Source organism: Dromiciops gliroides, chromosome 1 (assembly GCF_019393635.1).
Source record: "Dromiciops gliroides isolate mDroGli1 chromosome 1, mDroGli1.pri, whole genome shotgun sequence".
Classification (NCBI taxonomy): Eukaryota; Metazoa; Chordata; class Mammalia; order Microbiotheria; family Microbiotheriidae; genus Dromiciops; species Dromiciops gliroides.
In genome coordinates, this window is record NC_057861.1 from 8890535 (window position 1) to 8916972 (window position 26438).

General features: G+C 47.6%; 1 protein-coding gene across 1 annotated transcript; it reads left to right on the plus strand.

Annotated features, from left to right (window-relative positions):
- The first annotated feature begins 6254 nt into the window (after nt 1-6254).
- LOC122736058 (SEC14-like protein 3) lies at nt 6255-26369 on the plus strand. Its single transcript, XM_043978056.1, has 12 exons — nt 6255-6354; nt 11311-11386; nt 13727-13770; nt 13909-13968; nt 15078-15266; nt 15834-15929; nt 17429-17489; nt 19424-19507; nt 22265-22371; nt 22471-22610; nt 22697-22866; nt 24566-26369. The coding sequence occupies exons 1-12, from the start codon at nt 6301-6303 to the stop codon at nt 24685-24687; spliced, it is 1203 nt and encodes a 400-aa protein (XP_043833991.1). The 5' UTR covers nt 6255-6300; the 3' UTR covers nt 24688-26369.
- The last annotated feature ends 69 nt before the right edge of the window (nt 26370-26438 follow it).

The window sequence follows — 26438 nt, forward strand, 5'->3', positions numbered from 1 at the left end:
TTGTGTAACTAATATTTGGCGGAAAACAGTCAAGCCTCTAGATAGAAGCGTGGGGCTCTCTTTTGCCATTAAGGGAGAGTGACAACCCAAAAATCACGTCTCCCAGGCTAATGATATTTAAGGGGCTCATAGGCGTCATTCTAGTCTGGTGCCCCATCCCTGAGAAGAGAAGCATCCAGCTCTAGCATCTCGCCCTAATTTCCTATCCCCCTCCAAGCAGGAATCAAGGTCTCCCTTTGTGAGAGGAGGGCAAGTTTCAGAGATATTCATGCCTCCCCTGGAACCTCATTTGGACAACCCATGTAGACATAAACATAATCGACGTGAGCAGCACACACCTTGCATGTGTTTAACATGAGCCCTTATTGTGTCTTTTTAAATTCACACAAGGGAAGGCTTAAGGTCTAATATGAGACACCTGGGAGCGAGGGTGGGGGATGGGAGCATAGGGGGGAGGTCATGGAGGAGGGGAGGATACAATCTGGGTGGGGGAGGAGCAAAATCTGAGGTACAATCTAACTTCAGGCCATGACTAGGGATAGGAAGGAACCCAGTAATGGTTCTATGGAGAGGCTGCCCTTGACCTAGGCACACCAGTTTCACCAGCTCTCCATCAGTCCCCACCAACTGCCAACTACCTGCCACCTACAGAGCAGGCAAAGCAGCCTAGTTGAAATAAAGCACCCTGATGGAGAGACAGGAGATGTGCACGCCAGGGGGTCAAACCACTGCCATCATCTTGACCACCATCTCCCCTCAGATGCCAGTGGAGACAGCCTGGGTTTAGACCTTAGAATCTTGGGGGGAGCCATGTTTCCAACCCAGAGCCTAATGCCCCTGGGAAGTACCTGCCCCTGTGCAGACACAACCTGGCAATGACTCCTACAGCCAGTCATCGTATTTTAGCAGTAGAAATGGGCATGAAAGAAGAAGCAGGACCATCTGCTTTGCCCCTGCCCCACCGAGGACCAGGGGACCTCCCCCTCTGATTTGCAGCTGTCTCCCCCATTCAAATGTGAGCTCCTGAAAGGCAGAAGGGCCTGTCTTAATTTCCTACATGTATTCCCAGCACTTACCACAATGCTTTCCCTATAGTAAAACGCTTAATAAATGTTTATTAATTTCTTCTCCTAGTAGGCTGGGGTCCCATCACCTTCCCAAGGCTCCATTACACTGGTGCCTGTCATGGGTTCTAGAGGGAGGGGGCAGGTTTTCGCTCATGTCAGATGGGCCTCCCATCTCTACTGGCAAAGGTAGGAAGATACCAGGGATTGGCCAGTGAGGCCCTAGAACATGGCATGGAAATTTCCAGAAAAGGACAAGGGCATGGAACCCTAACAATACCAAGAAAACAGAAGAAGCAATCTGCCACCAGGGAGCTTGATGGGCCTCAGGAAGACCCAAGAAATCAGATGGCTGGTAAGGAGGGCCAGCTGGAGCCCCCCACACACCTCTCTTGCTCTGGGGACCCCTAAGCTTCTCCTAAAACAGCTGGGATTATGTAAGCATCGTTGGTTGCTACATCCCACTGTTGACTTATGCTGACCTGGGCGGGAGTAAGGCCCAGTCACGGTAAGCTGGTGGCCAAGGTAGAGGAGGATTTTGTCAAGGACTTTGGTCTAGTCTTTGCCAACTCTCTTAGTAACAGCCCCAAAACAAGGCCACACAGTTTGGGCCAGATGAGGGCCGCCCCATCCCCTGTTGGTAATATGTAGCCATAGTGCCTAAGTGCTGAATCAACAAAAAGTGAACAAACACTTCAAGCAGGGCGGGGACTGATTGGATTGTGAGGGCTGGGGCTCGTGAATGTACAGGGATTCCGTGTCTTTATAAAACTCGATTGGAGAAAATGGAATTTCAAGAGGGACCCAGTTCTTTCAACTCGGCGCCTGTGGCATTTTCAGCTTTCTGTGCTAGGATACAAGGGGAGGAGGAGGCAGGGAGCAAGGAGCCAGGAGTGATGGCCATGTGCCAGGCAACATGCTAACACTTTGCAAAGAAAGGGAAATTTAATAGGATGGAGATAGAGCCAAGTTCAAGGGTCTAGTGGGGTTCTGGGTCTAGCTCTGCTTCAAACTTGCTGTGTGCCCTGGAGCAAGTCATTGGCCCTGCTTGTTGGTCCTTTGTTTTTTCATCTGCAAATTGAGGACTGGACTAGGAGGTATCTACAATTCCTTCTGGCAGGGGCAGTCCAAGTTCTAGGTTCTAAGCCTCCTCCCAACTCTGCCACCCCCTGTTCTAAGGGTCCTCCCAATTCTAACATTTCCTGTTTTAGGGTCCTCCCAGCTCTGACATTCCCTGTTCTAAGCCCCATCCCAGCCCTGACACCCCCTGTTCTAAGGCCCATTCCATCCCTGACATTCCCTGTTCTAAGTCCCATCCCAGCCCTGACATTCCCTGTTCTAACCCCCATCCCAGCCCTGATGTTCCATGTACTCTCATAATCCTGTTTACACTAATGCCTCAGTTTCCTAATTTTGAGGCTTGTCCCAGAGAATGCTGACACTGTCCCTGCTCTGGTCCTTGTCTACCCTTCTAGCTTTATTACCCTCAGTTCCCCATTAGGAGCCCTTCGAACTGGTCAGTGTAGTCTCTTCACAATCCCCCAGACATACCTTGTGCTTTCCTGCCTCCACATCTTTGTTCTCATTGGTTCACACCAACCCCCCACATGGATGCCCTCCCTGCTGCCTCCCCATTACACCTACATCTCCTCCTGTTAAAATTGAGCCCATCCTGCAGGGCTCAGGTAAAGAAGTCACTTCCTCTGAGAAGCCTTCCCTGTCCACTCCAGCCAAATGTGAGCTTTCCATCCTCAGAACTCCCTTTTTTATACTATTTATGAGCTCTTATCCCATCTGCCTTAATGTAACTGTTTGTGTCCCTCTGTTATCTCTTCTATCAGATTCAGCTTCTGGACACCTCCTGGTGTCCTTCATGATGCCTTGTACAAAGGGGGTGGGGGAGGGCAGCAGTGTGTGGTAGTGGAAAGAATGCTGGAATTAGAGTGTCTGGGTTTAGGGGCAGCTAGGTGGAATGGTGCATAGAGCACCCGCCCTGGAATCAGGAGGACCTAAATTCAAATCTCACCTCAGTCATTTACTAGCTGTATGACCCTGGGCAAGTCACTTGACCCTGATTGCTTATTTTTTTAAAAGAGTAACTAGGTTTAATCCTGACTTTGCCATTTACTTCTTGCGTGACTGTAGGCAAATCACATAACCTCTCCAAAGCCTCAATTTTCTCATTTGTGAAATAAGGCAGGTGGACTAAATGACTTTCTAAAGTCTCTCTTGGATCTAAATCTACGAACCTCATGATCCCAGAGGGTGCTTAGGAATTAGTCTCTGAGTCATTAGAATCACCTCCACAGGGGGCTGTGGAGCTTCTCCTGGGAGCCCACCCCATCCTGGGGCAGCCCCTTCAGCTTTGCCGCAGCTCTCCTTGTTAGGAAGCTTTTCCTGCCCCAAACTTTCACCCATGGCTCCTGGGTCTGTCCTCTGATGACAAGGAGCCTCTGGCTAGTGAAAAAGGCTCCTTCTGATTCTTCTTCATGCCAAATATCCCCAGTTCTTTCTATCTTTATGTGACACGGTTTCCAGTTTCCCAACCAAAGGGGGTAATTCTTCTGTGGAACCTGTCTGACTGAAAGAGAGAGATGGAAGAAATCTTGGCTCTTGATTCCTGAGTGCTCTTGTGGGATTGAAAAAAAATGCACTTGGGTGGGGTTGAGGATCATTCAAGAAGAGATGGGGCACATAGTAAGCATTTAACAAGCAAGGTATAGCTCATGTTAGTATCCCCACTGCCTCCCAATAGAATGTAAGCTCCTTGAGTGCTGGGCAGCTTTGCATTTGTCTTTGTAGCCTAATGCCATGCTTCAGACAAAGTAGCTGGATGACCTCTTATTGGAGATGTTATAGGGAGGATTCTTGATCAGATGTGAGTTGGACTAGGTGCCCTCCCAGGTCTCTTCTAAGTCTGAGATCCTTTGATTCTAGAATCATTTAGTACAACCCTCCCTGCTGCCCCCACTCCATTTTACCCAGAAGTTATTTACCCAAGGTCATACAATTAGTAGGAGGGAAAACTAGGACTCAAACCCAAGTGTTTTGATTCCCTTCACCCCAACTTCTTATCCCCAACCCAAAGTATTTTGCCTCTTCCCCGCTCAGAGAAGTCCCCCTCACTTCTCCTAGTCCTGGGAGGCCCCGATGACCCCAGCTACCTCACCTTTCTCACCCTGCCCCCACCCAACAACCACCCCTGGCTTCTTGGCTTCTCCCCAGGTAACTTGGGGCCTTTAATTAAAGGGATTAGGGAGAGGAAAAGAGACTGGTGAGAAAACAGTTGGGGATTAGAGGAGGGTTGGAGGGGGAAAGAAGGAACCCAATATATTGGCTAAGCTCCGGCTTCACAAGGAAGTGAGTGGGAAGGAGGAAGGATGGAATGTGACTTGGGGGAGGGGTGCCAAGGGGCTTGGAGGAGACCAGGCCAGCGAGCCAGGGACCCTGAAGCCTTTGAGAGCAGCAAGCCACGGTGCTAGAATTAAGGCTGTTTGTGGGCCAGGGCAGGTTGGGGCCCAGAATACAGTAGTATAAGACAGGAAAGGACAGGGAAGGAGAAGAGAGGACAGGATAGGATGCTATCCAATAGCATATAATACACGATATGATACAGGGAGATACAATATAACCCAATATGACTCGCTCACCAAGCATCTGCTGTTTGCTATGTGTCAGACATTGTGCTGAGAGCTGGCAGTCTATGGCGCCTCCTTCATGCCTTTATTAAGCTTGGTGGTGGCCTCTGTTCTCAGGGAGCTTTCACAGTCTAGGAAGGGGATCGTCACCTGCCCAGGCAGCTCGCATTCACGCTCACACTGAGCACGGGCTCAGAGGGACAAAACAAAGTGCTCTGGGAATCCTTCTGAGGCAGTCACCGCATCTCCTCTGTCTGGGGAATAGAGGGACTTTGGGGGGGGGTCTGGTATCTGGACAAGTCTATCATTTCATCCATAAAGGGACTTCCCAAGTATGGAAATTACCATCACAGAATTCACCTGCTCTAGTTAATTGTCTTGAGAGTTACCTAAGGCACTGAGAGGTTACATGACATACCCAGGATCACCTGCCAGCAGGTGTCTGAAGTGGGACTTGAACCCAAGGCTGGTTGATCCAGTACACCATGCACTGCTCTAAAGGATAGCATAGGGAAGTGGAATGGGAGAGCTGGGAGGGGCCTAAGGATAGGGGATTTCAGGGCTGGGAGGGCCCTTAGAACTGGAGATGTCAGAGCTGGGAGGGCCCTTAGAACTGGGGATGTCAGAGCCGGGAGGAGCCTTAGAACTGGGGATGTCAGAGCTGGGAGGACCCTTAGGACAGGAGATGTCAGAACTGAGGGAGGGAGGAGCCTTAGAAGATCACGTTTCATGTGGGATGTTACAATAAGAAGGGGCCATATGTATAACTCAGAATATAGAAAATCTGAGCTTGAAGCCCAGGGTCCTGAGAAGATAGTACACAGCATGTTAGAACCAACACAAACCTTAGAAACAACTTACTGGAACCCTGCCATATAGATAAGAGGTCACTGAGGCCCACGGATGGGGAGGGACTTGTCCAAGGTCACACTGAGCCAGAGCCAGGCCTGGGCACCAGGCAGGTCTCCAGATAACCAGGGCCAGTGGGTAGGAGTAGCAATCACTGAGGTCCCTGACCCCTGGGTGAGGCTATTTTCCCCTAAAAAGCTGGCCAGGGTCTCTCTGAACCTCAGCCCGGCTGTCTCCTTTCCAAACTATTCCGTAAATCAGTAAATCTCCTTTTGTTAAGTGGCAGTGTCTCGTTTCACTTCAGCCCTGCACCTAAATGATTTCAAGGGCCCTAAGTCAGACCTGGCCCAGAACGGGCCCAGCACTGTTCCCCTTGGGCTCAGAAGACAAACTTCAGCCAGCCCAGCCTCATTGGGATTCCCTGTTCCCAGTGCAACATTCCACCCTGAAGATGGACATCCTCAGCCCTCCTGTCCCATCCAGCTGGGCCAGGGCCTTGAACCCAAGATCCCTGACTCACATTTGTCTGAGGGCCCAGCCAGGGGGGTGGCAGGGAGCTGGGGGAGAGGGGAGGAGGATGCACACTTAATCTCAATTATGTAAGATGTGGCGGGGGCGCTGAGCCAAGGAGGGGGCCGGGCTTGGAGGCCGGCCCAGAAGAGCTGGCAAAAAGCTGGGCTGCCCTGAGTTGGCCCACGTCGGGCCTGGGATCCTCCTGGAAGGCTCAGGAGAAGAGACAGCCAGTCACCATGAGCGGGCGAGTTGGGGACCTGAGCCCCAAGCAGGCAGAGGCTCTGGCTAAGGTGAGAGAGATCCTTCTCCCTACTCAGGGGCCCTGGTCACGTCCCCAGGACAGCTGCCTGAGTGGGGTTATGGGAGATCCCAGGTAACCCTGGGGGAGAGGGGTGAGGGGAATAGCCCAGGCCTATGGAGAGAAGACCAGGCTTTGAGTCCCTATGGCTCTGTGACCCCTCTTAGGGCCTCAGGTTTCTCATCTATGAGATGGGGATAATAACCCCTGATGCCTACTACAATTCAGAACTGGAATGGACGCCTAACCCATTTGCCCAGCCAGGGGATTCTGCCTAAGGTCTGCTATGACTAGGATTCAGCATCTTTCCTTTGTGAATGTGAAGGGGTCCATCCATAGTCAGTCAGTAAGCATTTATTGAGCACCTGCTGTGTTCCAGGGACTCTGCTAGGTACAAAGAGGCAAAAGACAGTCCCTGCCCTCAAGGAGCTGATGCTCTAATGGGAGAGAAGGTGGAAGCACCAGGCTCTGGGCAGGATGAAAAGGGAATAATGAACAGAGGGGAGACACCAGAATTAGGAGGGGTTCGGAAAGGCTTCCTGTAGACGGTGAGATTTCAGCTTCACCATACAGCTGCCAAAGAGGTCCGGAACACAAAAAAGGTGAAGAACCCCTGATCTGGTCCAGCTCCCTCATTGGACAGGTCAGGAAACCGAGGCCCAGAGAGAGGAAGGGGCTTTGCCAAAGGTAGAGAGCTCAGGAGAAACAGAAAAGGGTTTGAGCCAGCTCATTCAGACTCCCTACCCAGACCCCCAAGCCAGTGTTCTTTCCACACACACACCCAGGGGTCTTTCTGCCAAGGAAGAGGACAGGATTTCCCAGCGCCACATTCCAAGTCAACTGAGAGAGTCTGAAATGGGTCCTTGGTGAATGCATCCAGACCCATAACTAGGAGGGGCCAACAGAGCTTTGACAAGGCTGGAAACTACAAGGGTGCCAGCAACAGTATCCTGGGGTGTGCTTCCTCCCCATCCTCTCCTGCCCTGGCATGGGCTAGTGGCCATGCTTCACTCCAATCAGAAGCCATCCTTCCTCCTCCAATGTCCCCTAGTCCCTCACTGGCACCCTCTAGCTGCCATCCCTAGCCACAGTCCTTCAGGAGAATAGAACTGTACCACCCCCCTCCCCTGGATGAGCCCCTCTCTGATGCCTACCCTACACACACACACACACACACACACACACACACACACACACACACACACACGCACACACCGCTGCTTGGTGGTCCCAGGATTAAAAATCAATTTTGATGGCTCTGGAAGACAAAAAAACAAACCGAAGGAATGGTTTATGACAGCAGTAGTGTAGCAGAGGGGGTGGAAGGACCGGCCTTGGAGTCAGGAAGATCTGGGTTCAAATCCTTCCTCTTCCTGGCAGATACCTGTTGTGGAACCATGGACAAATTATGAGTCTCCTCAATGCCCTAAACTAGTCCAAGGCCTTGGAACCATTGCTTCATTTCCCTGGATCCCTCTCTTTGTCCATCACATGAGGAGGTTGGACTCCATAGTCTTTGAGGTCACTACCCGCTTTCAATCCAGGACCCTAACTTCCTTAGTGGAAGGACTCCCCACACTGGGAGCTCCCCACACCAGTAAAATCACACGCCCAGAACAACAATAGAAATGTCTATGGTACTTTACAGGTCTTGCAGATGGTGTCTCATTTGGCTTTCGTAATCTTCCTAAGAGGCAAGGGGTTCAAGCATTCCTGCATTCCAAGGCAGTTAGAATGTGTTGGGACCTCAAAGACCATTGACTTAATAATCATCCTAGGTTGTGCCTAAAGAAACTGAAGCCTAGAAAGAACTGCCCCATTTTCCAGATTAGTCAACTGGTGCTCAGAGAGATTAAATAATTTACCTGGGAAGTGTCAGAAGTGGGACTTGATCCCAGGCCTTCCAGATGTGAAGCCATTACTCCCTCCACTATACCAGTGGTCTCCAAGCTTTTTTTGATAGCTCACTTCTAGTAATATATATATCCCTCAATATATGTATGTATACTTCTTCCAAAGTTGTACTTATGTACTCCATTTTCTTTTCTTTTTTTTGCTATTGGGGATTTTTGGGATTTTTTGCAGGGCAATGAGGGTTAAATGACTTGCCCAAGTGTCAAGTGTCTGAGGCCAGATTTGAATTCAGGTCCTCCTGAATCCAGAAGAAGTGCTTTATCCACTATAGCGCCACCTAGCTGCCCCTCGTGTACTCCTAAAATAATAATTAGTAACATAATAAGTTACAAAAATAGAAATGAAGAAGAATGAGATAAAGATGGAATAATATTTTGGAAATATTTTACTCATTAATGGTACAAAACTCCTTTTTGTTCTCCTCCAAAACATTGTCATTAGTAACAATGTTTTTAGCTATGGCACTGTAATTGAATATGGCTTTGATATTGTAAAATATTGGTTTAATACTTTTATTAAATGAGAGAATACTTGTAAAGCATTTAGCTTAGTGACTGGCACACAGTAGGCACTTAATGAATACTTGTTCCCTTCCCTCACTTTGGAATCAGTGATTCCAAGGTCATTTGGTTCTAAATTCAGTTTCTTCCAATATCTGGGGGGAGGGGGTTTGTTTTGTTTTTTTGTTTTGTTGTTTTTTAGTGAGGCAATTGGGATTAAGTGACTTGCCCAGGGTCACACAGCTAGTGAGTGTTAAGTGTCTGAGGCCGGATTTGAACTCAGGTACTCCTGACTCCAGGGCCGGTGCTCTATCCACTGCACCACCTAGCTGCTCCCCAATATCTGGTTTTAATGATTGTCATGGTTGATAAGGATATTTCTCAAAGCTATGTCAGTCAATTAATAAACATTTATTAAGCAACTACTATGTGCCAGGTAAGTGGTCCAAATGGAAGAATCGTATCATTGGCCAGGCTTGCTAAACCATGATACTCATTTTTTCAGTTCCTATCTACCAATCATGTAAAGGTTTTTGATGAAATTTACCAAGTCCATTTCCTTCTTTCCTGATGTCAATCGGCTGATGCTTACAAATTAATGGGAAGAGGTGGGTACAGGGCTCTAGTCTCAGCACCTGGCAAGGTTGAAGTATGGGGATTAAAACTGTCTAACCTACAATAAAAGAGACTGAGGCAGAGCTCTGAACCAATAGCACTTTTCGGGGGTGGGGGGCAGGGCAATGAGGGTTAAGTGACTTGCCCAAGGTCACACAGCTAGTAAGTATCAAGTGTCTGAGGCCAGACTTGAACTCAGGTCTTCCTGAATCCAGGGCCGGTGCTTTGTCCTCTGCACCACCTAGCTGCCCCCTCAATAACTTTATTAAAGGGATCATTGTCCCCTCTAATGAAGTGGTGCTCAGATCTTCCTCACCATCTTGGATACCCCCTTCTCCCAGGGCCTTATCTTTATAACGTTTGATACCAGATGTAACACCTTATCATTCTAAAGAGGTTTCACAAAGTATAGAATCCTATTGGTTGGTAGATCTTGCTTGAAAGGCAAAAAAAATGATGCTTCAGCTAGAAATGGTATGTCAGTGGGGGAGGGGGAACATAGAGGCATCTCCACCAACTACGTGGTCACAAGATGGTCACTTGCTCGTGTGGGACAAGAGAGAGTGGTCTGCAGGTACCAAAATAAGTTGGAAGACTCTCTATGTAATTGAATTACCTCCGCCACACTGGGCTTGGGCCACCAGGACAAGGAGAAACAAGGTGGAGGGCCTCTAGTTAGCTTCCTATGATGAAGCAAGTGATCTTACAACCCTGTAGTTCAATGGGAGTCACAGCTCTGGATCCTAATATACAGAATGTATTATCACTACCCCTATGGAACCTTATCAAACTGATCAATACTGATTGGAATAGAGGAGGGGTCCAAAGGAATTCTTTCTCACAGAGGCTGAGGGGTCTCTTGGACTCCAGAGTTCTAAGTTGAAGCAAGTTGAGCTGATTGGGTGTCCCCACTAAATCCATTCTCAGTATGGTGACCCCCCCAGCACCAAGGGTCACCAGGCTGCCTAAAGCGGGGTAGAAAGCCCAAAGTCAGAAATGGGCCAGGTCCAGGTTCCCATACGAACAGCTCAATACTGGGCTAGACCTATGGATATCCCATGCACTTCCAGCTTGGGCCAGAGAGAGACCTAGTCTTTTTCTTTCTTTCTTTCTTTCTTTTTTTTTGGAGACCTAGTCTTTAAAATAAAAATCATCACTTAATTGGAAAGCGTTGCTTTTTTCATATTTCCAACAAATTCAGTGGGTTTGAAACCCACTGAAATTCCTCATCTGAGAGATTTTTTAACAGGTTAGAAAATTCTGTTTCCAAGTTGTTTACACATGCTGATGTGACACAGTTTGTAGGAGACTCACCTGCACAGCTTTCAGTAACCCAGAAAGGAAAGGGAGGTAAGTCTACTGGAGAAGAGTGTGATCGACAGAGCAGCAACAGCTGCAGAGAGGTCAAGAAGGATTATGAATGAGAAATGCCCATTGGATTTGGCAATTAAGAGACCACTGGTCCCTTTGGAGAAGGCAGTTTCAGTTGGGTTAGGAGGCAGAAAAACTGGGAACTTGGGACATATGTCATCCACTCCATCGTGCCTGACCTTCCAACGCTACTCACTGTTTCCCACTGGGGAAGAGGACACAGATTGGATGGGGATCAGGAGGTGGGGGTGGTAGTGTTTGCCAGAAGAAACTGAGACTTCAAAGCCATGTCTATTAACCCTGTACTTGCAGCCAAGACCCTTCGGCCTCTGCCTTTGCAGAATGAAGTCCAGGAGTCGGGTCAGGGGTCCATCCAGAACCCCTGCCTCACCTCTTGTGACTGTCACTTCTCAGCCCCGGGGGTCCAGCATATGGGACTCTGAGTCCATCCCAGCCAATGGAAGTGACATGGAAGGGCTGATGCCTCAGGATTGGATGTGACTGGCCCCAAGTGGGGCCACGCCTGACCCACCTATCTCTCTCCACAGTTCCGGGAGAACATTCAGGACATACTGCCTAATGTCCCCAACCCTGACGAGTATTTCTTCCTGCGCTGGCTCCGAGGTGAGGAGGGAAGTTAAGGGAGCAGCAGGATCATAATATGTCCACCAGGGGGTGCTGTGGTGTCAGGTTAGCAACACGGACATTTGGGCAGCATTAAAGTATCTCCCCACGTGACCCCAGACCCATCTTATTGACGATGACAACAATCATGTGGATGAGGATGGCGATGAAAGGGGCCAAGGCAGACATGTTAATTGTAAATGTGAATGATCCTTCCCTCATCACCCCAGACATTTTTCTAGCTTATTCCAAACAACAGGATCATAGATTTAGAGACAGAAGAGGCCTTAGAGATCATGTCAATCAATCCTCTCATTTTTCAGATGGGGAAACTTTGGCACAACTCAGAGAAAGTGTCTTGCCCCAGATCACATAGGCAGAATTCGAACACAGGGCTTCTGATTATGTATATCCACTGCCTTTAGAACTGCACCCTCTTTTCAGGGAGTTTTTCAGGGTGAAGACATGAAGAAAGACATCCGGGTGGAAGCAAACTCTATGGCCCCTACTGTCCATTCATGCATATCTAGGGGGTGGGAGGGAGAGGTGATGTCTTGCCCTTATAGATGCCCTGGAAAGAAGTCCTTGATGTGGAGTCAGAGGACCTGAGTTCAAAAACTGGCATTTGCTGATCTGACAGGCTAGATAATAATCTACATAAAGCATGTCCAGGGACAATTTAGGGGAGCAGAAATCCCAGTGCTGAAATTGGAGTCAAGAGAGCCCTGGGTTTGAATCCCAACTTACCAGCCATGTGGCCCTGGGTAAGTCACTGTACTTCTCTGATACTTAATTTTCCCATCTGTCAAAGGGGGGGAGCAAATTCTTGCACCCCGATTTCAGAGTTATGAAGAGGATTCTTACCCTTAAAATGGCCTAGAAATGCCTGCTGTAATGGCCAAAATGCTTTGTAAATTGTAAAGTACTCCATGATGCTAGTCTTTTAGGATAGGAAAACAAGAATGAGGAATTGGGGATTTCATTAGCACACAGGACTTCCTGGTGGAGATATTCCCTCTCTCAGTGGATCTTCTCTGTATCTCCTAGTCTTAGAGGAATGTCTAAGAGGCTGTGACTTGTCCAGGGTCACACAGCCTGTATAGAATCAAGTCTGCCCAGGCCTGAGACTGGCTCTCTACCCACTGCACAACACCATCTCTGCTCCCTACCGCGATGACGACTGTTTTCTTCTCTTTCCCTAATCATTCTTTTTTTTCCACATAAAAGTATTTTATTATTTTCTAGTTACATGTAGAGACAGTTTGCAACATTTGTTTTTATAAGATTTCTAGTTTCAACTTTTCTCCCTCCCTCTCCTCCCTCCCCCCTCCTCAAGACAGCTAGCAATCTGATATAGGTTATATATGTACAATCACATTAAATATATTTCTGCATTAGTCATGCTGTGCAAGAAGAATCAGAGCGGGGCAGCTAGGTGATGCAGTGGATAAACCACCGGCCCTGGAGTCAGGAGGACCTGAGTTCAAACCCGACCTCAGACACTTAACACTTACTAGCTGTGTGACCCTGGGCAAGTCACTTAACCCCAATTGCCTCACCAAAAAAAAAAAAAAAAGAAGAATCAGAGCAAAAAGGAAAAACTTCAAAATAGAAAAACAAAAAAAAATAGAGATAGTATATTTCAATTTACATCTAGATTCCATAGTTCTTTTTTTTCTGGATTTGGAGAGTATTTTCCATCATGAGTCCTTTGGAACTATCTTGGACCATTGTATTGCTGAGAAGGGTCAAGTCTGTCACAGTTGATCAACACACAATGTTGTTGATACCGTGTACGATGTCCTCCTGGTTTTGCTCATCTCACTCAGCATCAATTCATGTAAGTCCTTCCAGGTTTCTCTGAAATCTGCCTGCTCATCGTTTCTTACAGCACAATAGTATTCCATTACATTCACATACCACAACTTGTTCGGCCATTTCCAAATTGATGGGCATCCCCTCAATTTCCAATTCCTTGCCACCACAAAAAGAACAGCTATAAATATTTTTGTACATGTGGGTCCTTTTCCCTTTTTTATGATCTCTTTGGGAAAAATACCTAATAGTGGTATTACTGGGTCAAAGGGTATACACAGCTTTATAGTCCTTTGGGCATAGTTCCAAATTGCTCTCCAGAATGGTTGGATCCGTTCACAGTTCCACCAACAATGCACTAGTGTTCCAATTTTTCCACTTCTCCAACATTTATTATTTTCCTTTTTTGTCATATTAGTCAATCTGATAGGTGTGAGGTGGTACCTCAGAGTAATTTTAACTTGCATTTCTCTAATCAATAGTGATTCCTTAATCATTCTTGTCTTTACATATTCACCCCATCAGCTCGAAACTTTGACTTGCAGAAGTCAGAAGCCATGGTCCGCAAGGTGAGTCTCCCCATCTCCACCAGTTGGCTCATGCCCCTACTCCTGCCCATGCCCATACAATTCTTGGCATCTTAGTCTTTCCCAAGCTCCTCTAAACCTGGCCTGGCCTCACAGACCCTGCCTGTTGTCTCTGTCTAGTATATGGAGTTCCGGAAGAACATGGACATTGATCACATCCTCGATTGGCAACCCCCAGAGGTAAGCATCAAGCAATACCGCCCAAGCAGCCCTTGAATCCCAGGGTGCCTACTGAAGGAGGGGGCAGAGCCATGGAAGCAGGCAAAATGTATTCATGCATTCACTCATTCACTCCACAAATATTTGTTAATCAATTAAAAATAATGATATGCTTTATGTTATTGCACATATATGAACTATATCAGACTGCTTTCTGTCTCAGGGCAGGAGAGGGAGGGAGGGTTAGAATTGGGAACTCAAAACTTTTTATGTCAAAAAATTATTTTAATATATAATTGGGGGGGCGGCTAGGTGGTGCAGTGGATAAAGCACCGGCCCTGGATTCAGGAGTACCTGAGTTCAAATCCGGCCTCAGACACTTGACACTTACTAGCTGTGTGATCCTGGGCAAGTCACTTAACCCCCATTGCCCCGCAAATATATATATATATATATATATATATATATATATATATATATATATATATATATATAATTGGGGAATATGTATACACATGAATATACATATACATACATATACACATAGACATATATATGAGTTAAAAGCATGCTGGGCTCAAAGGCAGAAGACCCGGGTTCAAATTCTAACACTCTTATCATAGGCAAGGTTCTGCATCTCTCTGGGTCTCTGTCCCCAGCTGTGAAATGGGGATGGTGGTGTTGGCACTAGTTACACTGTCGAGCAAATCCCTTTGGGCCCTGTAGGAGGCTGGAGAAATGTGAGCTGCTATTATGGAGCACCCTCTGTATACATGGCTGAGTTGTGTGATCTGTATCCTTGGGGAGAACACCTGCATGGAGGAGAACACAGACCACCAGACACCCTACGGCCCCTAATCTGTACCACACACCACGGGGCCCTTAGAGATTGTTGAGTCCAGCCCCCTCGTTTTACAGAGGAGGAAACTGAGGCCCAGAGAAGTATCATAGCTTTAGAGTCAGAAGGGACTCTGGAGATCGATTCCCATCCTCTCCTTTTACTGAAACACAGAGAAGGGGAGTGATTTGGCCAGGGTCACAAATCGAGGCCAAGATTAGGTGCTCCAAGGCCCAGGTGCTGAGCTCCACCACCTCTGATCTGGGGCCCTGCCCACCCGGTATCTACCCAGGTGATCCAGCAGTACATGCCAGGGGGCCTCTGCGGCTACGATCGGGATGGCTGCCCCATCTGGTACGACATCATTGGTCCCCTTGACCCCAAGGGGCTCCTCTTCTCAGTGACCAAGCAGGACTTTCTCAAGGCCAAGATGCGGGACTGTGAGCGCATCCTACGTGAGTGTGACCTGCAGACTGAGAAGGTGAGGCCAGAGGCTAGGGGTGGGACCCAGAAGGAGCAGCAACTTCATTGGGAAATGAGAGGGAATGTGAGGGCCAGAAGTCATATGTGTGTGTGTGTGTATGTATACTTATATATATATATATATATATATATATATATACACACACACACATGTACACACACACACACACATATATATATATTTCTTCATCCTATTTCTTCATCCATAAAGTGAAGGGTTAAATGGTCTTTAAAGTTCCTCCCAGCCCTGACATTCCCTGTTCTGAGGCCCCTCCCAGCTCTGACATCCCCTGTTCTAAGGCCCCTCCCAGCTCTGACATCCCCTGTTCTGAGGCCCCTCCCAGCTCTGACATCCCCTGTTCTAAGGTCCTTCCTTGCTCTGACATTTCCTGTTCTAAGGCTCCTCCCAGCTCTGACATTCTCCATTCTAAAGGCCCTCCCAACAGCTGCCCCTCTCCTGTGCCTCCGAGGGCTGCTACCTCTCTGCCTCCCCTCCCCACCCGACCCCGCCGGGTGCAAAGCCTCCTAGGAGCTGCTCAGCAGATCCTCCCTCCTCTCCCCGCAGCTTGGGAAGAAAATCGAGACCATCGTGATGATCTTTGATTGTGAGGGGCTGGGGCTGAAGCACTTTTGGAAGCCCTTGGTGGAAACCTACCAGGAGGTGGGTAAGGCTGCCCAGGCAGTGCCAGGGTGTCCCGCTAAGTCAGCAGCCATCCCCAACAACTATGTGGTCCCTGGGAGCTATGCCGTTTCAAGAGCAGAGTATGATCCATGGTAGAGTCAAAAATCTCTTGTTTTTTTTTTTTTTAATGGAGAGATAATTTGGTCAGGTAGGAGAGCTGGGCTTGGATTGAGAATCTGGGGTCAAATCCTGCCTCTGACACCTTCTGCCTTGTAACTTTGGAGAAGCTGCTTCATCTTCCTGGGCTTGTGTTCTCATCTATAAAATGGGATTAAGAGAATGAATAGGGCAGCTAGGTGGCACGGTGGATAAAGCACCAGCCCTGGATTCAGAGAGAGAGAGAGAGAGAGAGAGAGAGAGAATGGATAGAGATGACCTCATAGCTAGAAAGACCTGAGTTCAAGTCCTGATTTGTACCCACCTAATACTGTGACCTTGAATAACTCATTTCACTTTTCAGTGTAAATTCCCAAAGATTATCTGTTACTGAGAAAGTGAGCCTGAGATCAGAAGGAAGCATAAAAGTCATGGAGTCAGTCCAAACCCACCCTTTTTTGCACAGGAGGAAACTGAGGTTAAGTGAATTGCCCACAGCCACACAATTACAAGTATCTGAGGAACCATGGAAGTTTAACTCCAATCTAGTGTGCCCTGTCCACTGCATCATGGTGCTGACCTACCAGTAAAATCACAAGACCAATCCTTATCTTTATCCATAAAATGAGGTTGAAAGACAGAATCACCATAGATGGGAAATTGGCCTTGAGTCAGGAAGACCTGGACTAAAATCAAGTCACTTAACCTCTAATTATCATTGCATTCCTACCCCTCTCTCCCCTCCAGACTTAAACATTGCCTGTCATAGAAATTTTGTTTGGTAACACAGCTAGGGGGCACCATAGTGCAAAGTCTTGGACCTGGAGTTGGGAAGATTTGAATTCAAATCTTGCCTCAGACACTTACTAGCTGTGTGACCCTGAACAAGTCATTTAACCTATATCTGCCTCAGTTTCCTCGTCTGTAAAGTGGGAATAATAACGATAGCACCTACTACCTCCCAGGGTTGTTGTGAGAATTAAATGAGATAATAAATTGTAAAGTACTTACCACAATGCCTGGCACATAGTAGGTACTATAGAAATGCTAGCTATTATTCTTAGTAGGAACAGAATTTGAGTCTAGGTCCCCTGATCTTAAATCTAGCACTCTTTGCCTTTTATCGGTGTCTCACAAGGCTGAGAGATTTCACCCACATAGTCTGGGACAGAGAGCTGTCCCTGGGCTGTACCCAAGGAGGGCTGGGTATGGGGAAAGGGAAGCCTCCAAGATATGGAAGGATTTGCCTTCCAAGATGCCCTGATTCTGGCTTTCAGGAACTTCTGAGCTGGGAGGGATGGAGTGAAAGGGACCAGGTATGACCAGGAGCCCAGGGAAGGGGGCTGTACAGAGTCTAAGGGGCACCTACCTTGACTCCACAGTTTTTCAGTCTTCTGGAAGAAAACTACCCGGAGAGGCTGAAGTTCATGCTCATTATAAAGGGTAAGTCTGACCACACCCTACCTTCAGAAGCCAAGAGCCATTCCATGTGCCTGTGGCACAGGACTGGGGCTGCCACCAGCCATTCCCACGTATCTGTCCTGAGCTGAGGACCACTACTACTGCCCCTGGAGACATTGGCAAGAATCATTTCAGTTTTGTCTTTCTAGCCCCAGTGCCTAGCCCAAGCCATGGTATATAATAGATACTTAATAATACTTGTGGATTGATATGGTTCATGGACCTCAGGCAAGCCAGTTACCAACTTTCTCCATGGCTGACCTGGGAGCTACAGGATCTGGGTTCAAGTCTAAGTCCCATCCCTTCCTAGCCAGGTGACTTTGGGTAAGTCACTTTTGCCACAGAGCCTCTGTTTCCTCCTCTGAAAAACACTAAAAGCCAAGCCTGCCCTGCCTTGATTCCGTTATTCAGAGTGGTCCAAGAGAACAGAACTGGGAACAAGGAGTGGGAGATACAAAGAGGCAGACCCAGGCTCTATGTCAGGGGAAAGTTGCAGACAGTGAGAGCTGTGACAAAGTAGGAGGGGATGCCCTGAGAGTGGTGAGCTCCTCATCCTCAGAGGTCTTCAAGCCAAGGATGGCTGACCACTTGTCACTGGGAATGTTAATAGTCAGGCATTCCTTTCATTGATCGATTGGATCCAAAAAAATGAACCCTTCCATCTCTCAAATTCTGTGCTTCTGTTATTCATTTCAATTAAGCACCCACTTTGTGCCAGGCATTGGAGTAACTTTGACAAAAATCAGCCAGTTCCTGCCCTCAAGACACTTAAAATTTATTGAGGGAAACACCAATAAAAGCAGCAACAAAATAGAAACAAAGTGATTTCATCGGGGGAGGTACCAGGACCTGGGGAAATGGGTGTGTGTGTGGTGGGGTGGGGATCAGGAAGGACCTCAGGGGTTGTAAGATATTAAAGAAGGGAAAAGTCACTCAGGTATCTTAGGGAGGGCTTCATGGCAAACGTGGCACTTGAACTAGGCCTTGAAAGAAGGGGTCTATATCAACAAATAGAAATATGGGAAGAGTCTATTACAGAATGGCTTGGACAAAGGTCCAGACAGATGAAAGAGATCAGGACCAGAACAGTGGGGACAGAGAAGTCCAGTACCTGAAGGTGGCTAGTATAGCAGCAGCAGTAGCAGCAACAGCATAGTAGAAGTAGCATTTATATAGGACTTTCAAATTTGCAAAGTCCTTTACAAATATCATCTCATTTAGGATGCAGCTAGGTGGCTCAGTGGATAAAGCACAGACCCTGGATTCAGGAGGAGCTGAGTTCAAATTTGGCCTCAAATACTTGACACTTACTAGCTGTGTGACCCTGGGCAAGTCACTTAATCCTCATTGCCCACCCCCAAAAATGTCATCTCATTTTTATCCCCACAACAACCCTGAGGCATAATCAGGTGCTATTATTGTCAACATTTTAAAGATAAAGAAATTGAGGCAGACAGTGGTTAAGTGTCTTGCCCAGAGTCACACAGCTAGCAGGTGTCAGAGGTGGAGTATGAACCCATGTCTTTGTGACTCCCCATCCAGTGCTTGCCACACCATGTCAGTCTACCTAAGAATCAATATCATTCTGTTTAGCACTACCCTGTATATTTCTCCTATTGCTTTCCATTTGTTAGTTCCATCGCACACAACCACAACACCTAGTCCAAGACTGGCTTCAGTAAAGACCACTCACTATTCTTCTACTAAACTGTAAACTCCATGAGGGCAGGGATGGTGTCTTACTCAAACTCTATCTCCTCCAAGGTTCAACCCAGGGTTCCAAAACACAATTGGTTTTTAATTGCTTTTGATTGACAGGAGCTGTCCAGGCTTGCCATTGTCCTACCAGCATAGAGCTCTGTTCAGGCTGTAGATGCAGAACTTCTCACCCAGTCTCTTCACATTTCTCTTTCTAGCCACCAAACTGTTCCCTGTGGGCTACAATCTCATGAAACCCTTCCTGAGTGAAGACACTCGCAGGAAGATTGTTGTACTAGGAAGTAAGTAGCTCAACCTTCCACCAGGCTGGACCCTCTTCCTCCTCCTTCTCCTCCATTTCCTTTTTTCTTCATTCTCTTCCTTTCTCTCTTTATTCTCCTCCTTCTCTTCCTTCTCCTCCTCCTCCAAGTTCTGTTACTACTGGGCCTGCCCAAGAACTGAACTCAGAATTACTTTCTCCAAAGCTTTGGGCACCATGAGGGGCAGGCATGTCTCAAAGCAAATCTCCAGAAGGGACTTCTGGGGGCAGAGCCAAGATGGCGAAGAGAAGCTAGGAACTTGTCTGAGCTTTCCTGTATTTCCCTCAAAAACAACATTAAATCAAGCTTCTAAACAGAATCTGGAACTACAGAACCTACAAAGAGAGACACAATCCTGCTACTTGAGATAATTTAGAAGACTTCAGGAAAGGTCTGTCTCACCTGGGTGAAAGGGGAGGGCGGCTCAGCACTACTCGTCTCAGCTGGCAGCTCCCCTCAGCAAAGCTTGGCTCAGTGGGCACCTGGACACTGCTGCAACTCGGCAGCTGAGAGCAGTAGGAAGCTTGCAACAGTGAACCCTGTGGCCCAGGAGTAGACTTCAACTTTATAAGTTCAAAGCAAATCTCCATCATCTTGGGCCCTTTGTAAGCCCACAAGCCAAGCTGGAGATGCCGAATTCCCTTAAAAAATTAGGTTATAGTTAACCTATAAAGAACCAACCAAGGGGCAGCTAGATGGTGCAGTGGATAGAGCACTGGTCCTGGAGTCAGGAGTACCTGAGTTCAAATCCAGCCTCAGACACTTAACTAGCTGTGTGACCCTGGGCAAGTCACTTAACCCCAATTGCCTCACTTTAAAAAAAAAAAAAAGAACCAACCAAGGGGAATCGAGGTGGTTCAGTAGATAAAGCACCAGCCCTGGATTCAGGAGGACCTGAGTTCAAATCCAGCCTCAGATACTTGACACTTACTAGCTGTGTGACCCTGGGCAAGTCACTTAACCCTCATTTCCCTGCCCTCCCCCCAAAAAAAGAACCAGCCAAGAGTTAGACCGAAGCAGCACCAGACAGGTCAAAATGAACCTTCAGAAATACCCTATGAAGTATAGTAACCCTAGAGAAAGACCCAACGGAGTATGGTGACTGAGCTTGCTGAGTGGAGTGAATGACCCTGCAGAAAAACCCAGCAAAGCATCCTAAACCCAAAGTAGTCCCTGTCCTAGCATCCCAGAATTTCAGATGGCAAGGGGCCCCAGAGACAATTGAGTCCAAACTATATATAGAAAAGAATCCCTTCCAATGGTACTTGAGCCTTTGTTGAAAGACCCCTCCCCCTCCATGAGGGGGAATATCACGCAAGGAAGCCTGATCCGATTCTGGATAGCTCTCATTGTTAGGAAGTTTGTCCTGACAGCAGGTCTAAATTTCTCCCAGGGTAACTTCCACCCATGGCTCCTTGTCTCCTGGGGCCAAGAAGGACAAAGTTCATGTTCCTCCACCTGACAACCCGTCACTGACCTGAAGTTGGCTCTCACATTCCTTGAGGTTGTCTTTTGTACAAGCATTCCCAGTTCTTTCAGCCCACCCTCATACGCCATGGCCTCAAGGCCCTCCCCCATCCTGGCTGTCTGGCTTGATCCTATCCAGTTTGTCAATGACACTCCTAAATTTTGGAACCCAAAACTGAACCTAGCACTACAGATGGGCTCTGCCCAGCATAGAGTACAGAAGGACCATCCCTTTCCTAGTCTTAGACTCTGAACCTTTCTTCATGAAGCCTAAGACATCCTTAGCTTTTGTGGCTGTCATGTTGTGCTGTTAATTCATGTGGAGCCTGTGGTCCTCTGAAACCCCCAGATCTTTTTCATCTGTCTAGCCATTCGTCTCTCCTCTTGTTCTTGCAAAAATGATTTTTGGAACCCCTTTATCGCTTTTAAATTTCACTTTAGTAGCCAAAGCAGACATAAAGTCAACGGATAGAGTGTAGTTAATAATATCCAACAGGACAAAGTTAATCCCATGGAACTAATGGACAAAGTATAGTGAACCTAGAGAGACTGTCAACTCTTCATTCTTTACCTTTGACTTTCCCCTATTGTAACTAAGTGCCTGTCTCTTCCTCCCACCCCTCTAGTGATCTGACCTGGTTTCTTTTGGTTGCTAAGCAGCTACACAATGCGTCTGGGCTCAAATAGTCTCCAACTGCTTCCAAAAACAAACTGGGCTGAGGATGAAGGGGGGAGGAGAAATATTCACAGGATCCTATGATCCAGACCTTGGAGCTTCTCTAATCCACCCTTCTCATTCCAAAAAGGTTAAGTAACACACAGCTGGTCACACAGCTGGCAAGGGATGGATCCACTTATCCAGGGATGAGTTTTCTAAAAGTTAAATAACTTGGCTGCTCCTGGCTGGGATGTTTGCTTGTGAACATGTCACAGGATATTGGGAGCCTGCTTCTTCCTCCATCCATCACAAGGTTGCTATGCAGAGAATGCCATACAAATGTGATATACCCTGATTGCTACTTCTGCAGATATGGCCCAATCCCTCCCTGGTAGGAGAGAGGGACAGAGATATACAGCAGAGCATAGAAAGCCACCTGACCTAGCATAGTGAACTTCTGAGCTGACCAACAGGGCGGTCAGCTTGTGGAGTGATCAGACAGGATGGAAAACCTACTCAGATACTCCACAGAGTGGGTAACCTACAGAGCTAACAGAATACAGCTTCTCACTCACACCTGCTAACCCACTGTCCCTCTCCTCCCCCTCCCTCAGCTAACTGGAAGGAAGGTTTGCTGAAACTCATCAGCCCTGAGGAATTGCCTGTACAATTTGGGGGAACGTTGACAGATCCTGATGGGAACCCCAAGTGTGTAACCAAGGTATAACGCCTGGGCCAGACTGGGGCAGGAAGGAAGAGAGAAGGGGAGGGGAAAATGGAGGAGGGTAGCACCCTTGCTCACCCTGGCCTCTGCTTCCAGATCAACTACGGAGGTGAGATTCCTAAATCTATGTATGTGCGGGACCAGGTAAAGACCCAGTATGAGCACTCAGTACAGATCAGCAGGGGCTCCTCTCATCAGGTGGAGTATGAGATCCTCTTCCCCGGCTGCGTTCTCAGGTAAGGGACCTGCCTCTCCCAGCCCAGGGCTCTTGGCACACTGACACAGACTTGGGAGTCTAACGAAGCCCTTGCCTCCATGACAGGTGGCAGTTCATGTCAGATGGGGCAGATGTGGGCTTTGGGGTCTTCCTAAAGACCAAGATGGGGGAGCGGCAGAGAGCTGGAGAGATGACAGAAGTGCTTGCCAGCCAAAGATACAATGCACACATGGTCCCCGAAGATGGGAGCCTCACCTGCACTGAGCCTGGCGTCTGTAAGTCTGTTTTTCTACCTCCTTCCTCCACCTTCTCAGGATCTGTGTGTGTCTGTGTGTCTGTCTCTGTCTCTCTGTTCCTGTCTCTCTCTCTCTGTCTCTATTTCTCTGACTCTGTCTCTGTGTCTCTGTCTCTCTGTTCCTGTCTCTGTCTCTGTTTCTCTGACTCTGTCTCTGTGTCTCTGTCTTTGTCTCTTTGTCCCTATCTCTGTCTCTCTCTCTCTGTCTCTGTTTCTCTGACTCTGTGTCTGTGTCTGTGTCTGTGTCTGTCTCTGTCTCTCTGTTCCTGTCTCTCTCTCTCTGTCTGTTTCTCTGACTCTGTGTCTGTGTCTGTCTCTGTCTCTGTCTCTCTGTTCCTGTCTCTCTCTCTGTGTTTCTCTGACTGTCTCTGTGTCTCTGTGTCTGTCTCTGTCTCTCTGTTCCTGTCTCTCTCTCTCTGTCTCTGTTTCTCTGACTCTGTCTCTGTGTCTCTGTCTTTGTCTCTTTGTCCCTATCTCTGTCTCTCTCTGTCTGTCTCTGTCTCTCTGTTCCTGTCTCTCTGTCTCTGTTTCTCTGACTCTGTCCCTATCTCTGTCTCTGTCTGTCTCTGTCTCTCTGTTTCTGTCTCTCTCTCTCTGTCTCTGTTTCTCTGACTCTGTCTCTGTGTCTCTGTCTGTCTTTGTCTCTTTGTCCCTATCTCTGTCTCTCTCTGTGTCTCTGTCTCTCTCTCTCCCTCATACATACACACACCCTTACTCCAAAGCTCCATTTATCCACCTCCCCATACAGATCACTATGGCAGCAGAAGGTTTGTCCATCACCATTCTCTAAGGGGACAGAATCCCTGCACTCAACAGGGCAGTCTGGTGTAGTGATTTGGAATCAGAGAAATTGGGTTCAAATCCTAGCTCTGTTATTTACTCCCTGTGTGGCCTTGAGAAGTCATTGACTTCTCTGGGACTCAGTTTTCTCCTCTACATTTTGAGGGGAGTTGAACAAGGTGACCCATAGCATCTCCAATTCTAAGTGCCATGATCCTCTGACCCTGCTCTTTGCCTTTGAGTTAACAGTATCAGTTAATGTTTTTTGTGTTCTAAAGTTTACACGGTCATTATCTCATTCCACCCTTCCAATAACTCTGTGAAGGGAGTCTTTTCCATTTTACAGAGAAGGAAACAGGCTCAGAGAGGAGAGATGACTTACCACAGTCACAAAGCTAAGAAGTGAGAGGCACGGGGGCAGCTAGGTGGCACAGTGGCTAAAGCGTCAGCCCTGGATTCAGGAGGACCTGAGTTCAAATTTGACCTCAGACACTTGACACTTACTAGCTGTGTGACCCTGGGCAAGTCACTTAACCCTCATTGCCCTGAAAAAAAAAGAAGTGAGAGGCAGGACGCCAACTAAATGTCCTTTCCGATACATCTCCTTTGTAGGTGTTCATACTACCACACAGGCTGCCAAGTGCCAAGACAATGACACAGGCTCAGGCACTGTGGTCTCTCCCCAGTGGGGCAGCTTAAGGAGGTGCCAGGTGGGAATCAGTGTTGGGTGACAGACTCAGGAAGGAGGGAAGTTCCCAAGGAGAAGACAACACAGGTAGGAAGAAGTTAGTCCAGTTGAGACCAAGAAACTTAGTCACAAGGAAAACCCAACTCTCTAAGCTCAGGAGAATGTAACTGCCTTTACCGGCCCACTTATCTCTCTATCTCTGTCCCCATAGATGTCCTGAGGTTTGACAATACCTACAGCTTTGTTCATACCAAGAAGGTCAGCTTCACCGTGGAGGTGCTGCTCCCAGACGAGGGAATGCAGAAATATGACAAGGAGTACACACCGATCTAGCCATCGGAATATAACGGGTTGGGGGGCAGGAGGGTCAGTCAAGACAAGGGAAATGAGTGGATAGGAATGGATGATTCACAGTTCCCCCCTATTATTCACCTCTATAAGTTAACTAAACTCTGTTGGGGTCAGGGGGGCGGTCTATCAGTTAATTATACTCTCAATTACCTTTTGGTTAATTATAAACAGTCACTGCCCATGTAGGTTCACTGGGTAGCCATGTGGGTTCACTAGTCTGGGAAGTGGAGTGCTCCCTCAGTATTCAGTAAACTATGCTCTCAGTTTCCCCATAGACTCTCAGTTATCTCTAGAGGTTAATAACACCATTGGGTAGCTTACTAGGTAAACCATAATCTGTCAATTATCTCTATAGACTTTCTTAGCTGGGTCTACAAGGTAACTATATCCTTTGTGATACATTCAATCAATTTTCTCTTTGGACTCTATTCATTAGTTCTGTAGATTAATATCCCTTTGTTGGGCAGCTCTAGAATTAATTATACTTAGTTTCGGGGAAAGGGGGAGGTGGGCTCTATAAGTTAACCTGGCAAGGTCAGTTTCCCTCAGTGAGTTGTCCTCTGCCAATTTCCCTTGGTCAATTCCTCTCTGTGATTCCCTTGGACAATTCTCTTTTGTCAGTTCCCCCTCAGTTTTATTGGATATCTCTAGAGGTTAATAACAGTTGTCAGTTACCTCTGTAGGTTAACGACTAACTTGGCAACTTGGTTGGTTAACTACATTCCTGGGTTGCCACAATGTGGGTTATCTCTATTATGCTGGGTGTATCTACTCTGTGGGATGGTCTCTGTAGGTTAATGGCACTAGACAGACCAAATGCCCACTCTCCAGGATTCTTCTCCACCTTTGAAAGTCCTCTCCACCAGACCTTAATTTTTCAGGTTTCCTTTGGACTTAAATGGCTTCCCCTATACTTAGTATACTCTGTCCTTCCCTCCACCGAAGCCTTCCCTGAGTGGGTGGAGGGAGTTCTCTGTAGGGAAAGGGAGTAGAGAGGAGGGGGATCTTGTGATGAAAGTTAATGCTCGTGACAGCCCCATGGAAAACCATCCTGGATAGCTTAGCACACTAGCCCAGCATAAATTAAACTGATGAAATAATGTTGTGAATTGCTTATACAGTGGTGGGGAAAAAAAATTCCTGGGCAGCCCAGTCTTAATTATCCCCCCTCCCCTTGCCTGCCAGTCTCTACCCCCACCCTCTAGTGACTTAGCAATACTAAGAGAGGTCAATGGCAGGGGGCTGTAGAAACATCAGGTTCATAGATCATTTGAGCTGGTAGGAACTTTAGACAGAGTATGTGGAGGGAGGGGCAGAGGTAGAACATGGAATGTCAGAGGTGGGAGGAGTCCTTAGAAAATAGATTTGGAGCTTAGAGAACTCTCGTCCAACTCCCCTATTTTATAGAGGAGGCCAGGAGAGAGGAAGGGATTTGCTCAAGGTCCCAAGACCCCTTTCTCTAGATACAAACAGTGAGGGTTAGCTGCACAGGGAAGCAGCAGAGGGGGGCTATAGATGTATTTAAAGGATTTTGGCAATAAAGTGAAGCAAGTGTAAGAAGGAAGGGGGTGAAAGAAGAGGGGAGGAGGGAAGGAAAATGAGGGGAGGAAGCCTGAGCCCATGGGCTGATGAGCCCTTCCAGCAGGGGTGTGGACCAATAAAGTACCCTGTGTATGAGAAAAGATCTGTGGCTAGTTCCTTTCGGGGGCCCCTCCTCGATTTCACACTTTCCT

Coding starts and splice junctions, on each gene's coding strand:
- LOC122736058 (XM_043978056.1), top strand. CDS start 6,301: ATGAGCGGGCGAGTTGGGGACCTGAGCCCCAAGCAGGCAGAGGCTCTG. Junction 11,387..13,726: donor CTTCCTGCGCTGGCTCCGAG/GTGAGGAGGGAA, acceptor TCACCCCATCAG/CTCGAAACTTTGACTTGCAG. Junction 22,611..22,696: donor TTCCCCGGCTGCGTTCTCAG/GTAAGGGACCTG, acceptor CCTCCATGACAG/GTGGCAGTTCATGTCAGATG.